Source organism: Andrographis paniculata, unplaced genomic scaffold (assembly GCF_009805555.1).
Source record: "Andrographis paniculata isolate CXL003 unplaced genomic scaffold, ASM980555v1 Contig9END, whole genome shotgun sequence".
Lineage (NCBI taxonomy): Eukaryota > Viridiplantae > Streptophyta > Magnoliopsida > Lamiales > Acanthaceae > Andrographis > Andrographis paniculata.
Window position 1 is genome coordinate 905,054 of NW_026137639.1, and position 17,942 is coordinate 922,995.

The 17,942-nt window shown below is 33.2% G+C and overlaps 1 protein-coding gene across 2 annotated transcripts; it reads left to right on the top strand.

Annotated features, from left to right (window-relative positions):
* Nucleotides 1-4,045: 4,045 nt before the first annotated feature.
* Nucleotides 4,046-17,194, top strand: LOC127244065 (protein CHROMATIN REMODELING 5). Of its 2 annotated transcripts, none has more exons than XM_051264373.1 (31): nt 4,046-4,486; nt 4,825-5,552; nt 5,673-5,740; nt 6,226-6,666; nt 6,987-7,214; nt 7,319-7,402; nt 8,205-8,264; nt 8,351-8,454; nt 8,656-8,707; nt 8,788-8,851; nt 9,010-9,103; nt 9,214-9,301; nt 9,377-9,511; nt 9,681-9,872; nt 9,959-10,026; nt 10,347-10,440; nt 10,565-10,689; nt 10,771-10,834; nt 11,149-11,361; nt 12,001-12,243; nt 12,342-12,452; nt 12,675-12,761; nt 12,895-13,074; nt 13,269-13,349; nt 13,441-13,674; nt 14,504-14,659; nt 14,759-14,936; nt 15,123-15,304; nt 15,679-16,017; nt 16,094-16,187; nt 16,268-17,194. In XM_051264373.1, exons 2-31 carry the CDS (start codon nt 4,922-4,924, stop codon nt 16,687-16,689), a joined length of 5,112 nt encoding a protein of 1,703 aa, XP_051120330.1. In that variant the 5' UTR covers nt 4,046-4,486; nt 4,825-4,921; the 3' UTR covers nt 16,690-17,194. The 2 variants fall into 2 exon arrangements, with proteins under 2 accessions (XP_051120330.1, XP_051120331.1); XM_051264374.1 differs by having other exon boundaries at nt 6,990-7,214.
* Nucleotides 17,195-17,942: the final 748 nt, after the last annotated feature.

Here is a 17,942-nt window from a genome sequence, read left to right on the forward strand (position 1 = left end):
TTCCTACTCCGTCCGTCCAGTCAGATGACGGTCTCTTTATCTGTATTTTAGATAATATTTATATATTTATATTTTAAACCATATAAATTAAAAAATTATTAATAATAAATTATAATATTTTATATATTTTTGTTTAAGATATTATGGCACAGTTAATTAAAAATATATTAATATAATTAAAAAATTTAAAATATAATTAAAATATATAAACTTTTTTAAAAAAAATAAAAATTTTAAAAAATAAAAATAACATAATACGTATGATAAATAATAATGAAAAATATAATATAATATACGGAAAAGTGGAGTATTATTTTATTATTTTTTAAATAAATAGTATTATTAATATTTAAAATTTTTCTCTCATTATATTTTAATAAAATATATATAATATATATATTATTTTATAGATAATGAAAATTTATATTCATCTGACTTAATTTGTCCATTATTTTTTATATTCATTTGTCCTTACTCATATCCGCTCATTACTTTCATAATTTTATAAATTCATAATAACTATTTATTTTTATATATTTTTATTGTCTAATAATATATAAATAATGTGTATTATATAATATTATATTTCCTTTGTCCAATGAGAATGGTACCATAAGTTTTGTGCAACTTGATGTTTAAATATTAATTATTATATTAATATGTAGTATAAATAAAAAAAATTGAAATAAAATATTTTTATTAGTCTCTTGTAATACAAATACAACAACATTTGTGAAATTAATTATATAAATATAATGATATTTTTAATATTAAGTACAATGAGACAAAAGATAAATGGTGTATTTACTATGGAACGGATATAGTATTTTAATTTAAAAATATTAGTCTATATAAATTGTAATAATATTATATAATTTTTAATATTATTTTGAAATACTAAAATTATTCGAATTCGTGAAATTAATGACATTTAAAAACTTGAATGATTTAAATGAACTTGGATTGATATATTGTTCAAAGTTGAATATACACAAAAAATATATATATATATAATTAAAAAATATATAGATGAATGTGATATTTTAGAATAAATTTGAATTGTATTTGTATAAATAATTGTTGATAATTAAAAATTTTAAAATTTAAATTTAAAATTTGGGTAATGATTAATTAAATAATACTTTTTTATTTTTTTTTAAAGGTAATGAGTCTTTTGCGAATGTAATAATTATGTGTTATTGTATTTTTTAATAGAGGGAATAAATATTGTTATAAGAGCCTCCGTTATAAAATTAATTAGTTAATAAGAGTATCTATTACAGTCCATGTCTTTACTGCATTAACATTTTTATCTATTTCATTTACCTCATATCTACATCAATATTCAAATTACTTCTTTTAACATCCCTTAACATCATCATTTTTATCTATTATCTTTACAATTTTATAAGATTAATAATAATTATTGATTTTTATATATTTTAACTATCTTATAATATATAGATAATATTAATTTATATAGACTATAATAATATTATATCATTTTTTATATTATGAAATATTAAAATTATTTGAATTTGTAAATTTGTGGCATTTTAAAACATGAATAATTAAAATAAATTTAGATTAATATATTGTCAGAATAAATTTTTGTTTTCAATAATTTTGTTAAAGAGTTGGTTGAAAATATATTGAATATGAAATTTAAAAAACTTTAAATGTTGAAATTTGATATATAAAAAATATATATATATATTAAAAAATATGTAGGTGATTCATGATCTTTTAAAATAAATTTAAATTTGTATTTGTATTTGTAATAATAAATTATTGATAAATTAAAATTTTTTAATTTCAAAAAAATAACCGACTTGTATGAAAAATAAATTTTAAATTAGTAAACATGCAAAACAAGTAGGGTGTTAGTAGATTTATAACTTTGAGCGCATCATTCATACCCGAACGTCAGGTCATGCCTTGTCGACCTAGTTTATAAGGGCTTTTCTTTTGAATGATTTTTTTATAAATATTATTAAAAAATATATTATATTTATATTAATATAATATAGTTTTTTTAATAACAAATTAATAATTCAATATTTTTATATACTAAACTAATTTTTCATATCTAACTTAAAAAATACATGCATAAAAAATACAAAATAAACAAACTCTAACACTCCACTAAAGTTGGCGGGTAAATTTTATGCCAAATACAAAAGTAGCTTAACCTAAGGAGAATTGTGTAAGTTATAATACTAACCAAAATATTGTATTCATATAAATAAACAAGATTTGGTGTAAAGATCAAATAGGAGAAGTGGTGGTTTGACTTATCACAAAAATATAAACAAATAAATAAATAATGTGTATTTATAAATTTAAACTTTTCGATAAGACGGTCATTTAATATTATTTAATATGATATCAGAATTGAGACCATCTAACGTAATATTAGAGTTGGAAAATTCATGTGTTAAAATTCCATTAGTGAGGGGCAATGAGATGACCGTTAGAAAAACCGTTACATCAAATCACTAATTTGTATTATTATCAAATTTTTATAAATATGAAGCATGAAATCAATATTGTTTATTCCGTATAACTTTTAATAAAAATATATTAATTTTTCTGACAAAATATCATAAAATACTATTTTAATACAAATTCAAATTAATATTTTATTGTAAATCAATTTAAAATAACAACCAAACAAATGCATACTCTATAATTAGTTGTAAATTGTATAGTACTTGGCCCTTAATTTAAGGGGGAGTTTGGTATATGAAAATTGTGATAGATTAATAGAAACAATTTTATTTTCCTTATTTGTTTGTTATTTTAAATTAAATTTTGATAAATAATTTATTCCTCATAATTTTTTTTTTCCATACACGAATAAATATAAAGAATTGAAATTGATGAAGAAAAAAAAAATTGTCTCAGATTATTTTCATTCAATATTTAAAATTAAATTTTTTATTATTTCTTCTATCAAATATTCTTTCGTCTTTGTATATATACACACATGAATAAATGAAGATTAATTTTATGTTATATCTATCCATCTATCTATATATATATATATATTTTAATTGATTTTGGATTTAGTTGTTTAGTATTTTGATTTGGACATTTTTTTTTTAAATGTAAAGTATAAAAAATTGTGTCGATAATATAAAAAATAATATTTTCTTTTAAATATTAATTTTTGTGAAATGATAATATATATATTAAGAATTTTATATAAAAAATAATTTAGACAAACAAACCCAAATTTATTTTATCAAATATAATAATTAATTCTTATTTATAATTCTATTTTCATTTGTTGTTATTTATTATCTATATCAAAATACATCTTAGTACCCAAATCTATTACTCCTTCCCTTCCTAATAATTAATTTATGTAAGTTTGCTTGAATACACAAACTAAAAGATAATACTAATATTTTTTAAAATTAAAATAAAGGTAGTTAAAAATTAAAGTGAATTATTGTGATATAATGTGATGATATAAGTAGAAGAAATATTAATGAATTATTTACTACTATTGTTAAAATAATAATAATAAAATTATTTATTACAAATAAATTATGTATAAATTTAGAGAATATTAAAAAAATAGTAATATAATTATAGTGAACAAAATAAAAATATATATATATCATAAAAATTTATAATACCTTACACACTCGAATCTTATTACATTAAGAAGTAAATTTAGGCTGTGAATATTTTTTGAAAAATAATTTTATATTACTATTCATTTTTTGACAGTTTCAAAATCAAAACACACAATTCATTTTATAAAATTTATATTATATAAAAACAAAAATCTAAACAAGTTTCTCCAAAATGCGAAATCGCGATTGGCCCGACCCCTTCATCGCACGCTTATTCACTTTCCCAAAAAGCGCGTTTTCGGATCGACGCAATGCACCACCCGCTAATAGAAGTGGTACCGGACGCTTTGATGGTGGTACCCTGGCAGTAAGAAATCCCCCATTCTTAAACGCAGCCCCTAATTTTCTGCCTGTCTATATATATATAACTCTTAAGATTGCCCTCTTTCTTTCTGATTATCCCTTTCTCTCTCTAGAAATAACGCGAGACGCTATACGCTTACACGCCCACCATCTCTCAAGATTTCCCTCTCTCTCTCTCTGTCTCTCTCTCTCCCCCAAAATTGTTTTTCTCCTGTTTGTGGGCATCATCGGCTACCACTGGTGGAACAGACGAATCTAATCGAATTCGTCGATTGTGATATTCGCGGCGCGTGTGAGGGGAGATTGCGAATTAGCGCTTTCCAACCCGCGACCCAAATCTCGTTTCTCACACAAAAACCTGTCAAACGGTATCGTTTTTTAAACCTATCTTTCCCGCCGCCGGCTCGACAGTGGTCGACAGCAGCCTGTCCCCCGGTGATCCGGGAGTTCGAACCACGAGCCCCAACTGGATTTACGGAAATACCCTTGATTGAATTGTGTTTCTTCGCGTCGCTCCTTGTTCTGTGGGCGTAGAGGTTAGTTTCCTGGAAGGAAATTGAGCAATCAGCTTGCCTGTTAGGTCTCCGTGTGTAATCTCGAGTCCGATTAGGGTTTTCCCGAATGCCGATTTAGGGTTTTTTTTTTTTTTTTGGTAATTGATTGCGCTTTTGAGAAATTTTTGGTTTCTTCTCGGATTTTGAGTTCCGGGGTGCCGATCCATATGTTTTGATGTGGAGTTTGTACAACTGTTGACGCTAATCAATTTTTTGTCGGATTAACCACTTTCCTAATCGATTACGGAATTGCTGTATTTGTTTCTTGTTTCTTGGCTACCCAACTTACCGTATGCTGTCTCGTTTGGTTTTTATAACAGAGCTTCTTGGAGGGACCATTATATATAAGTCTACATATCTTTCTGGAGATCAATTGGTTGTTTTTCTCTTCAATCAATTCCATGCGAAGAATTGAGCATGGCCTTCTTTAGAAAATTTACAGATGGAGGTGCGGAACAAATTGAAATGAGTGAGAGAAATCATCCGCATCCGCCATCCGTGAGAAACAGTAACTTTCATGACAATGCAGCAACCAACAATAAGGAAATCACTGAGAATGCCAGTCAAATTACGGGAGAAGATACAAGCAGTAACATTAGGCTAGGAAACGTACAGCCTCCTGCCAGAGGAATTGGTGTGGGAGGGAAGTGGGGTTCGACATTTTGGAAGGATTGTGATCCCGCTAGACATACTGGAGCCTCAGAATCAGGGGAGGAGTCCAAGAGTGGGACAGATAAAGGGTCTGAAGGAGAAGAGTCTGATGGGGCAGAGGATAGGATGGTATCTGAAAATGAAGTGACAAGAAAAGGTCATCAGATCGTTACAGAGGATGACATGTTGTCCGATGAGTATTATGAGCAGGATGGGAATGATCAGAATGAGTCTTTGAATCACCATAGAGCAATGAATCACTCCAGTGGGTTTAACTTGAAGGCCCCAATGCAGGCTGCGGCTCCCAAAAATATCTCCAGGAAATCAAAGGCATTGAAAGGCAAAAAATATGATAATGAAGATGTTGACTATGAGGACTCCGATGATGATGAAGATGGTAAATGCTGCTATATATCATTTGTATTTTGTCTGATCTATGGATTTTTTTGTTTATGGCCTACCTTTCTGTAGACAAATTTTTTCATTTTCAAAGTTATGCCGTCTTTTTTACCTGCAGAAGATGACCCTGATGATGCTGACTTTGATCCTGACTTTGGGGCAACAAGCGGTCGCAGGGGAACAAAGGTTCTCATAATTTTATGCTTTGGCCAATGCATAGTTGGGATAGATTTAAATTGATGTGTGGCTTACACTAGTTACTAGTGTTTGGATTTTGGCAAGTGACATCATCTTGGTTATCTCTTTGCTAGGTGCTATGACTGTGTATGCTTTGTGTGATAGTTTGGGATATTCCATGCAAACTGTCTTTGATAGACCAACTTGCTGGCAGGCCACTGTTTAGATTTTTCCTTTATTTATTTATATTTACATGTGTTAGAGAAATGAGAAATTGTTCTGCTTCCTATGAACTGGTGCTCGTTTCAAAGTTGGATATGGTTTGTTTGATGGAAGAAAGACTTAAACTTCCTTATATATTTTGCAACTGCTATGATATGGTCCATTTCTGTCTCACTGCTAGTGCTGCTTAATGAATTGATGTAAAGAGCACATATATTTTTATGTGTACTGTTTTGTATGTGATCTAAGTTAAATTCCTTTTCCATTGCCAGGAAAAATACCAAGATTGGGATGCTGAAGAATCTGATGATGAGGATAATATTGATGATGAGTTGGATATCTCGGATGAAGACGATCTCTACTTTAAAAAAAATAAGGCTAAACAATCTGGTAGGCATGCTCGAAATTTGAAGTCTAGCAGGGAATTTAAACCGGTTGCATCATCCACTCGTCCAAGAAAAGCCAGAACTTATTTTGAGGATTATGAAGAATCATCACTAGCTGAAGACTCGGAAAATGGAAGTGATGAAGATTTCAGACGTCCAAAGAATGGAGCACAATTTCAGCGGAAGACTGGTGGTCGATCAACTTCTGTTAAAGTTCCCTCTAGAAACAATGAACTGCGAACTTCTGGTCGTTCTGTGCGGAAAGTTTCTTATGTTGAGAGCGATGAAAGTGAAGATCTGGATGAAGGCAAAAAAAGGAACCAAAAGGTTTGTCCTTGCCATTGGATACTTGTATTAATATTGCCTGGAATGCTGGGTTTATCATTGTATACTTATTTTTGGCCAGTCATGAATGTTTATATTTTTCTCCCAATGGATTATAAATTTATTTTAGTTTGTGTTAAAGATTTTGACAATTTTAGTTTTTCATTTATCTCAAGGAGCATAAATGTGATAGTTTTTTCTTTCCTTTCTAGTGATATAGATTCATTAATTAATTGATGTTGTAACCTTCGTGAGTTATTATTTATTTTGTTGCAATGAACTAGTTCCTCCCTGTTTTGATGTTTGTTAATACTATTGTTAAGAAGGAAGAAACAGAAGAAGAAGACAGTGACACCATAGAGAAGGTATTGTGGCATCAACCCAAAGGCACTGCTGATGAAGCTTTAAGGAATAATAAATCTGCGGAACCTGTGCTGTTGAGCTATTTGTTTGACTCAGAGCCAGATTGGACTGAGATGGAGTTTTTAATTAAATGGAAAGGGCAGTCACATTTACATTGCAGATGGAAGTCATTTTCTGAACTGCAGAATGTGAGCTGTTCATCTTGTAGCTTATCATTATCATGTTTACAGTATTCTTTAGACCATTATTTTTTCACCCTTAAAGGAGGCCTAATATTTTGTGTGATTTGCAGCTCAGTGGTTTTAAGAAGGTTATAAATTATACCAAAAAGGTTGGGGAAGATATAAGGTATCGGAGGATGGTTTCTCGAGAAGAGGTAACAATGATTGTAATATTGTCATATCCTGAATATTTGCTTTCGTCTGCCTATGTGTTTTCCTTGAGAGCGTGTAGGTAATATGCTGGATTCATGGCGGCCATATACAAAAACTAATATTATGTTTACTTGAATATATACAGTTTTTGCTGTATCTTTTATTTGTCTTAAGTACGACCTTTTTAATTCAATTAGAAGATAATCACTTGATGATAGGTGAGTTGCGATTATTAAATGTGACATGGTGTTTAGAATGTGCTGCATCTGAGATGCTTAATGCCAGGGATGTGCATTCCTATTGTGATTGATAGCCTTAACCAAACAAGACGTAGCTTTTTACTGCTAGTTTTAAAGATATGTAGGGCTATTGCAAATTTTAAAATTTAATTTATTTACAAATTGTGATTATAATTTTTTTTTTTTGTAATACCTGTTGAGCTATTCATCCAATTTATTGCATTGTGAAGGGTCTCAATCAGAAAATGTTTTTAAAATTTCCCATGTGTATGCTAAAAATGGTCCTGTATGCATCATTTCCAGCACATAGAATGTGATGCCCTATATAATCACCTTTTCTCTTGGACCAAAGGAAATAACCTACACTCGCTGCTGGCTTAGATTTTTATCTGTATCCATCATCGCGTGTGTCTTTTGTTGAAATTTATGCCTTCTGATTCTATGTTGATGGCGAGATGTGTTCTTGATCTAAAAATTTCCTATTCATGAGATTCATCTCCCTCTCAATCGTTCCTGTGATAAATATCCTGTCTTTCTGAATTTTCCTTCCTATAACCTGCGCTAGATTGAGGTGAATGATGTCAGCAAGGAAATGGACCTGGATATCATTAAACAAAACAGCCAGGTGTGTTTCTTATGTCCCAGGATCCATGTCTTTATGTTTATATAGATGTTTTTAGTTGTTGATGCATTTTCGTTATTTGTACTCAGGTGGAGCGAGTGATTTCAGACAGAATTATTAAAGATAGTTCGGGTAATGTAGTGCCAGAGTATTTGGTCAAGTGGCAAGGATTGTCCTATGCTGAAGCTACATGGTAATAGAAGAATATTTTTATTTTTCTTTGATATGCTTTCTTTCAGCAGAGTATTGCTTAATTGGATAGACTGCAGAATCTTTGGCATGGATGTTATTTCTGTCTATGTTTCCTTTCCATATAATGGAATTGAAATCTAATTAGGGACTGCATCTCAGATTATGATCATTATTAAATGTTTCCAATTTATATATCTTGTAGGGAGAAGGACACTGATATAGCATTCGCCCAAGATGCTATTGATGAGTACAAGGTATTATTGTGTGTTGTGAATTTATGAATCTACTTACGGCTATAGCATGCTTGATTAATCATCATGGTTGTTGGATGCAGGCTCGAGAGGCTGCAATAATGGTACAAGGGAAGACTGTTGATATTCAAAGAAAGAAAAGTAGAGGTTTGTATCCCCAGAATGAACTATGATTCATGATCAACTGGTTCACTTGGTTTCTTTTATTTTGTTGAAGTTTCATAAGGCCTTTAAATTTTAGCTATACTCTCCTTCACAGGTGTCTCATTTTTCTAATGTGATTATCATATGATTATTTTCCCCAGGAAGCCTCAGGAAGCTTGATGAGCAGCCCGAGTGGTTGAAAGGAGGCAAGCTTAGGGATTATCAGCTTGAAGGTCTGAACTTTTTAGTTAACAGGTGGGGACTTGGTTTTTGTTGCCTCTGATAAAACAAGCTTCATCCAAATTTTATTTACTCACTTCCAACACCGATGGCAGTGCCTGATCAATGAATCTTTTGCAGCGCAGCTGGAGAAATGATACCAATGTTATTTTGGCAGATGAAATGGGACTTGGTAAAACTGTTCAGTCAGTGTCTATGCTTGGTTTCTTGCAGGTACTTTATGCTGCTGATCTTCCTATTATTTTATTTCCAATTTTTGTGGATTCTCATGTAAAGGCTCCTCTACAGAATACTCAGCAGATTCAAGGACCATTTCTTGTTGTTGTTCCTTTATCAACTTTGTCAAACTGGGCAAAGGAATTCAGAAAGTGGTTACCTGAAATGAATGTCATTGTATATGTTGGAACACGGGCTAGCCGGGAGGTAGGTTCATATGTTTTTCCCCTTTTTGTTGTTTTGCATTTGAAATATAAATCATTTATTTAGGAATTTGTAGATGTACTAGTTTTGATATCTTTTTTTAGAAGTTTAGCTACACCTTATCTCCCTTTATTCCATCTCTGCAAATATACTTATCTGTATCTGGTTGCAGGTCTGCCAGAAATATGAGTTTTACAGTGATAAGAAACCTGGCAGGAGTATAAGGTTTGATAGCCTTCTAACCACGTATGAGGTATTACTGAAGGATAAGGCAGTTCTCTCCAAAATCAAGTGGAACTATCTTATGGTTGATGAGGCACATAGGTTGAAGAACAGTGAGGCATCATTGTACACAACATTAGCGGTATGGCACTTTAGTTGGTTTGCGGATTTTTTTGGCTGTACTTCTAGAGTTTCTTGACTTTTGAGTAAATGACTTTCCCTTACCAGGAATTTAGCACAAAGAACAAATTGCTAATTACTGGCACTCCTCTGCAAAACAGTGTTGAAGAGCTGTGGTAATATGTTTATCCTCTCATAATTCTTTTTTGGTTTGACTGTCTTCTGTTCTAAAAGGTATTTTGATTTGGATGCAATTAAATAATTTAGGCAAATATCTTTCTCTGTAAACAGTAAATTGTGCATGTAAGTGTTTCTTTCCAAATGGGAATTACTGTGATTGATTCATTGCAACAAATCCGATTATTTGTATTGTTTATCCGTTGATTGGTTCTGATTATCTTTTTAGTCTTACTCTTGGTTCTTCTTGGTACGATTATAATTTGGTTTTTGGGACATTGATTTGTGAAGGCGCACTGATCTGCCATATAAATTGCAGGGCTTTGCTTCACTTTCTTGATTCGGATAAGTTTAGGAGCAGGGATGACTTTGTTCAGAGGTACAAGAATCTAAGTTCGTTCAATGAATTGGAGGTATGCTTTCTTTCGCTCTTAATTTTATCTTATCGTCAAGCTCTACCACATTGATTTATTTTTGTGCAATGACTAGCTTTTGTAGTTCAGTGATAAATTTAAGCCTTTTTTTGCCTTGATGTAGCTTGCTAATCTTCATATGGAATTGCGGCCTCACATTCTTAGAAGAGTTATTAAAGATGTTGAGAAGTCATTGCCTCCTAAGATTGAACGTATACTGAGGGTTGAGATGTCACCACTTCAGAAACAGTGGGTGGATTTGAACTAAAACAAATTGTTGTCTTGAGTTATTAAACGCACTTGTTTGATTCCACATTCGTGAACTTACAGGTATTATAAGTGGATTTTGGAACGCAACTTCCATGATTTGAACAAAGGTGTCCGTGGGAATCAGGTTATTACTCTTCTGTTTCTTTGAGTTCTTCAACACGTTGCAATGCTTAAGCTTCACATATGAGTTTTAAGTGATCCCTCAGTGTTTTTTTTTTTTTTGGTATTCTCAACCTCCCATGAGTTTTCATGGTTTTTCATACTTTACTTGCACCATGGTCTTAATGGCAAACTAAATTACTTTTCCATCTTTATGTAATTACATGGAGCATTCATACCTCAAAATGGATCATGAATGATGTGCTTATAAGTTTGTATTTACTGGATATGAAGAAAAAAGAGGTATTGCTTTTAAATTATCACTGCTAAATTATGCAGGTTTCACTTCTGAATATTGTTGTGGAGTTGAAGAAGTGCTGCAATCATCCATTTCTGTTTGAAAGTGCAGACCATGGTTATGGTGGTGACACAAATTCTCTAGGTAGCAGTAAGCTTGAAAGAATTATACTTAGCAGTGGGAAGCTGGTCTTACTTGATAAGCTGCTCACGAGATTGCATGAGACAAATCACCGTGTCTTGATATTTTCTCAGGTTTGCACACTTCAAATCTATTAATACTGTATTGCATCTTCTACCTGAGCATCTTCTGTTTTGAAGCTTCTATTTTTTGCCAATAGGACTTGTGATGACTCCGTGAAAAGGTTTCTGGATAAGCTTGTGAAAAATAATGTTTTTGACTGTTTCGCACTTTGTGATAATAATGTTTTTGTTTTTTTTCTTCTGTACCCTCAATTCTTTTTGCATAGTTTGCCTAATTCTCATGTATGTATGGAAACATTGACTTTGTAGCAAACTCTTGGTAAGTTCTTTTACATTTCATGTGGTAATTTATATTAATCTATTTTTGTTATGGTATGACAATCAATTTAAGGTGGGAAGGAGAATAAAATCAAGTTTTGCCTGCGATTTCCTCCATTCCCTTTGGCTTTCATATTCCACTGTCCATCATAGCCTTGTTATCAACATACTAGTACTTATCAATAGGTTTTATTTCTTACTGTTGAACGGATTGAAGCTTGTAGAAAGTAGTGTGGAAAGAGGACTACTCTGCTAGGTTGAAGTAGATCAATAACAGTGGCTTGCTAGTCTAGTTTTAACCTTTTCAATCTTACCTGATTTTCCTTCCATTATAGGACACATAAAAAAAATTATCCTATTGTGTGACCGCAGATGGTCAGGATGTTGGATATATTGGCAGATTATCTATCGATAAAAGGATTCCAATTTCAAAGACTTGATGGTAGCACCAAGTCTGAATTACGGCAGCAGGCTATGGATCATTTTAATGCTCCGGGTAGTGATGATTTCTGCTTTCTTCTCTCTACTCGTGCTGGTGGTTTGGGTATCAATCTTGCAACTGCAGATACAGTTATAATATTTGATTCAGATTGGAATCCTCAAAATGACTTACAGGTTTGTGGCAAATGATCCTGGTTCCACACATCTCATGTTTCATTGAAGTCCAATTTCTCGCATCACTTGTTCTTAACAATTATTATCTTGTTAATTAGGCAATGAGCCGAGCTCATAGGATTGGACAGCAAGAAGTAGTTAATATTTACCGATTTGTGACCAGTAAAAGTGTTGAGGAGGATATCTTGGAGCGTGCTAAAAAGAAGATGGTATGCAGTATTTAAGTGCCTAGCACTTTGCAGTCTGATACTCATTTTCATACATAATTTTACTTTTATATATTATGTAAGCTGGTTGATTGTGATGTGCTATTGCAACATTTACAATGGTCACTTGTTTCACATCTCATTTATATTTCAAAGTAGTCTTTGTTAGATGTTGGTGCCTGTTTCTTGTTATAACCCCTCTCATATGATATTTTTTTATTTTAGGTATTGGATCATTTAGTTATTCAGAAGCTGAATGCTGAGGGTAGACTGGAGAAAAAGGAAGCAAAGAAAGGGAGCACTTTTGATAAGGTATGTTACTGAAGTTAGCTTAGGCTGCTTTCATGATATTTGTGCCTTCTCTATTTTTACTTCTATTAATGAACCGTGCCATATTTTTCTTAGACTTACAGCTAAGTTCATCTTTTACTTTCTGTTGGAATAGAATGAGCTTTCTGCAATTCTGCGGTTTGGGGCAGAAGAGCTTTTTAAAGAGGATAAAAATGATGAGGAAAGCAAGAAAAGGCTTCTCAGCATGGATATTGATGAAATTCTTGAAAGGGCTGAGAAGGTTGAAGACAAAGTAACGGAAGAGGAAGGGCATGAATTATTGAGTGCCTTTAAGGTTAGCATACTGCATCGGTATCGTCAAATACTTGTACCATGTTTTCTTTTGGAGTTTTAAGTTGTCCAATTATTATGTTGTAGAATTTTGGGTTAGTGGTGTCTCGGTATTTTATAAATGCAGACTGTTATCTGTCTTCATAATAAATTTTTAATTGATTTGGTTCTTTGTGCTCATTGTTGCACCATATGTAGGTTGCCAATTTCTGTAGTGCTGAAGATGATGGATCTTTCTGGAGTAGAATGATAAAGCCAGAAGCTGTCTCACAAGCTGAGGTCGGCAAATTAACTTTGTAGATGCTTGCTGTGGTTTATAATAATCTCATTTGGAGTAGTAATTCTTTATGGTTTCCTATATATCATTTAGGATGCTTTAGCTCCCCGAGCTGCACGAAATATCCGAAGTTATGCAGAGGTTAATCCAACTGAAAGGACTAATAAAAGGAAAAAGAAGGGAGTGGAATCTCAGGACAGATTGTCCAAACGACGGAGAGCAGATTCTAGTTACTCTACCCCTGTGCTTGAGGGTGCTACTGCACAAGTGAGACACTGGTCTTATGGGAACTTACCGAAAAGAGATGCTACTCGGTTTTTTCGTGCGGTAAGGTTATTTTATTAATAAGTTCTCTAAATAATTTCTACTAATATGATTAGAAACATTTTTTCTGTAGCTAATATCTTTTAGTGGAATTTAATATTCTTGAAACTTGAACAATACTATAGAATTTCATTTGAGTATATTTTTTGAGAAGATTTCACTGTTTCTCATTTGTCTGATTATGTGTTGAATGAATAGTGGAAAATAAAAATGATGAAACTAAGGTTCTGGACATCCCACATTCCCATGAGGTGAAGTGCATCTTAATGCTGATGCAGTTTCTATCTTGGATGTGATACTATAAGATTTTGATTTGAAGTACTTGTTATTGTTTGGAAGAAAAATTACTGTTCTGTGGCTATGGTAAAAATATCTTATATTTAGAGAGTATGGAAGGGAGAAAAGTAAGAATCTAGCAAGCTCCATCTCTCTTCTATGACAATGACCAAATTACTAGGAATGAGGTTCTATTTGAACTTAGACTATATGAATAACATAATTAGATCTAAATGGAGGAGTAATGCTTTTTTTTTAAACATTTATCTCATTTTTTAAAAGGACTGTTAGAACTTCTGATATGGTGAGATTACTAAAAGTTGATGCTAGCCTATTTGAATAATTATTGGGCTCATATATTTACACAATAGACCAATGCAACACATAAATTAGCACCACTCCCTTCAGCTTCAGAAATTTGGTTCTGGTGTAAAATGAAATTTATAAAGGTATATATGAGAAATTTGAAGCAGAATAGAAACATTACGATGCTTCAATTTCATCTCATAAATTTGTTCCTTGTTAACGTTTCCTTTCTTGTTGTGGACGTACACAGGTTAAGAAGTTTGGGAATGATAGTCAAATCAGCTTGATAGCTTCTGAAGTTGGTGGAATAGTGGAATCAGCGCCTACTGATGCTCAAATTGAACTTTATGATGCTTTACTTGATGGTTGTAAAGAAGCAGTTAAAGGAGAAAGCTTTGATGCAAAGGTTCATCATAATTTTTATATTATTTGTAATGTAGAGTTGGATAAAGAAGAAAAAAAATCTCCACATATGTTTCCTAAAACCTGTTTAATTATTTTTTAGGGTCCGCTTTTGGATTTTTTTGGTGTACCTGTTAAGGCTGATGAAATGTTAAGCCGAGTAGAAGAACTTCAGCTCCTTGCCAAGCGGATTAGCAGATACGAAGATCCTGTCTCTCAATTCAGAGCCCTTGCTTATCTCAAACCATCTACATGGTCTAAAGGCTGTGGCTGGAACCAGAGTAAGAAATAAAATTTCTTTGTTTGCTTTTATTTCCTCCCCAATGTTGTCATATAACTGGCTGTTTATATTTTTATTTTCCTCCTCTTTGGGAGTGGTGGTATCTTGAGTTGCATTGTGGTGAATATATGTAACTTTGCTGTATTAATACGGTTGGTTACATAACATTTTCTCTTGGTACGATCAGAGGATGATGCAAGGCTGCTGCTTGGAATATATTATCATGGATTTGGCAATTGGGAAAAGATAAGGTTGGATGAAACGCTTGGTCTTACGAAGAAGGTAGCACCTGCAGAACTTCAACATCATGAAACTTTCTTACCTCGAGCACCCCAACTGAAAGAACGTGCATCACAGCTTTTGGAAATGGTACACTGATTATAATCTTATTTTAATCTATCTTATCCCATGAATTTGATGTTAGAACTTAAATTTTATGTTTTAAAACATTACTTGTTCATTGATCTGATAAGGTTACATCAGAACCAAATCTTTGGTGACAGACATTTTAAAAAAGGCAGCAGCATCTATGTGTGCTTCTTTTGCATCTTAGGCATTACGATCTTGGGATAATTAGTGTGATTTCTGGAGTTCTGTGTAGCCTAAGTCCCCAAAGTTCACTTGAATATTACTGGACCTGTTTGCAGTCACTCCTTAGTGCAAATTTAGTCCAACTTGTTTGGTGGAATAATTGTTGTTTTAAATTGTGGATTGAAATGTCACGTCCTACCTCATATTCTCAGGAGATTGTAGCAGTTGGTGGGAAGAATACAAATGGGAAACCTGGTCGAAAGAATACAAAGAAACAGAAAGAAATGATTGTAGCTGCCCGCGGAAAAGGCAGGCAAGAGAAGTCTGCTTCTCCTAGTCTTCAAACAACACGGAAAAGAGCTGCAAAATCCCAGAAAAGTGAACCTTTAGTTAAAGAGGAAGGGGAAATGTCTGATAATGATGAAGTGTATGAGCAGTTCAAAGAAGTGAAGTGGAGGGAGTGGTGTGAAGATGTCATGACAGATGAGTTAAAGACTCTGAAACGTCTTCAGAAACTACAGTCTACCAGTGCGAATCTCCCCAAGGAAAAGGTAGGTTGCAATATGGACAACCAATTAGTTTTATCAATGCTTTTGAAATATAGGTTCTAAATAGCTATGATGCCAGGTTCTCTCCAAGATTCGAAATTACTTGCAGCTCATTGGTCGAAGGATTGACCAAGTTGTTTCAGAGTATGATCAGGAGTCCTATAGGCAAGAAAGTACGTCTTCATTTGAACACTTGTTTCAGAAATCTTAATATTATGTGAGACTGCTACAAATGTAAATATTTTGTTTTCAGGGATGACCACACGATTATGGAACTATGTATCCTCGTTCTCAAATATGTCAGGGGAGAGGCTTCAACAAATTTACACGAAACTTAAGCAGGAGCAACAGGTTGGCGGCGTTGGACCATCTCACCTCAACGGTTCTGCTGCTGGAACTGCAGCATTCATGCATAGGGATCTAGATATCGGTAAATTTGAAGCTTGGAAACGTAGGAAAAGAGCTGAGGCTGATGCTTCTCATATGCAGCAGCATCCTTATCATCGTAGACCACCTCCTCCGAGTAATGGGACCTGGCTACCAGACCCAAATGCCTCTGGTATTCTTGGACCACCTCCGTCTGCTGATGGTAGACAATACAATAACGGGAGGCCTTACAGAATGCAACAGCCTGGCTTTCCTCCTAGACAGGGTTTCTCATCCGGCATAAAGTAGCTCTTCCATACATCAATGAATGGCCAAGGACTATGCGACTGTGGTGCAAAGCCTACAGGTTCTAGTTCATCGGCCATAACTGCTCCCTAGCAATTTGTGTTCTCATGATTTTAGACCATGAGAATACCTATTTTGCTATATGCCTTCCTTTCAGAGTCTTATCTGAAGCTGCCCTATAGTACTGAGACTGCAACTTTCGAAACATTTGAATGAAGAAGATTCTGGAGAAACTACCCCCTGATCTTTGTAGGCTGAAATGAAGAGAACATACATGGAAATCCTCGACAAATTCTTTTTGCTTCAGTTTCCCATTAATTTAGTGACAACAACTTTCTTTTAAGGATATAGCAGATAGTCCACAGGGTGCTGTGGTCATTTCTGATGACGCCACCGCGCACAGACATTTTTGTATGTATAATGGTGCTTTATACAGTGTAAATGACACAATTTTGCCCAGTGAACTGCTGAAATCTTACCAAGGCAATTCCAGATTTACATTTATTTACCCTTCTGTTTCTTTTCTCCCTCCCCCCAACTATTGCATTGCTATGGATCATTCAAATTTGCATTAGTAAAGAAATACTAATAGTTTGTGTTGCAGATTTTGATATTGCAGGTATCAAAATCGTTCGATATCCAGCCCTGATGATGGTGAATCATTTCTTCACTCCAATTCACTAAATTGCACTGTAAGTTCCTCGGCACATAAATAAATACATACATAAATAGAGGAGATATGTTATCTTTTTGAATATTCTTTTTTATGCACTGAATCTTGGTGTGCCCCTTATGTGTTTTTGCCATGGATGTTTGCTTGTGCAATCACTGTCAGGTTTGTGTTTTGTAAATTTCTTCCATTGTAGCTGTGATCAACTTGGGTTGTGATTTCTCTCTGTTCTCTCTCTCTCATTGAAGGTTGTTTGGATGTATTATAGGTAGAATTTAGGTTCTGTTTTGGCCTCACAAAGTAAAGAAAGGAGTAGGGACAAGATGATAAGTTTGTTGCGTGGCTTGTGTTTCCATCAGCCAGCCATGGGTGTGGTTGAAACCCCCTTTATCACATTATCCCTCTTCCCTTCTTCTCCACCTCTCACTTTCTACCTCTTTTCTATGGCCCCTGTTAGCTTTCTCCTATTTCGGATTTTTTGTTGATTTTTTTTTTTTTTTTTTTTATGTATTCTGTTCATCGTATATCTAGGGTGTGTTTGTTTGAGGTTTGGATTTTGAGTTGGGATTTGAATATTAAAAATTTT

Bases quoted from the DNA above. Each gene is read 5' to 3' on its own strand.
- LOC127244065 (XM_051264373.1), top strand. From the start codon at position 4,922: ATGGCCTTCTTTAGAAAATTTACAGATGGAGGTGCGGAACAAATTGAA. The intron at 9,512-9,680 runs GTAGGTTCATAT...ATCTGGTTGCAG, and splicing joins GAACACGGGCTAGCCGGGAG to GTCTGCCAGAAATATGAGTT. The intron at 13,350-13,440 runs GTCGGCAAATTA...TATATCATTTAG, and splicing joins AAGCTGTCTCACAAGCTGAG to GATGCTTTAGCTCCCCGAGC.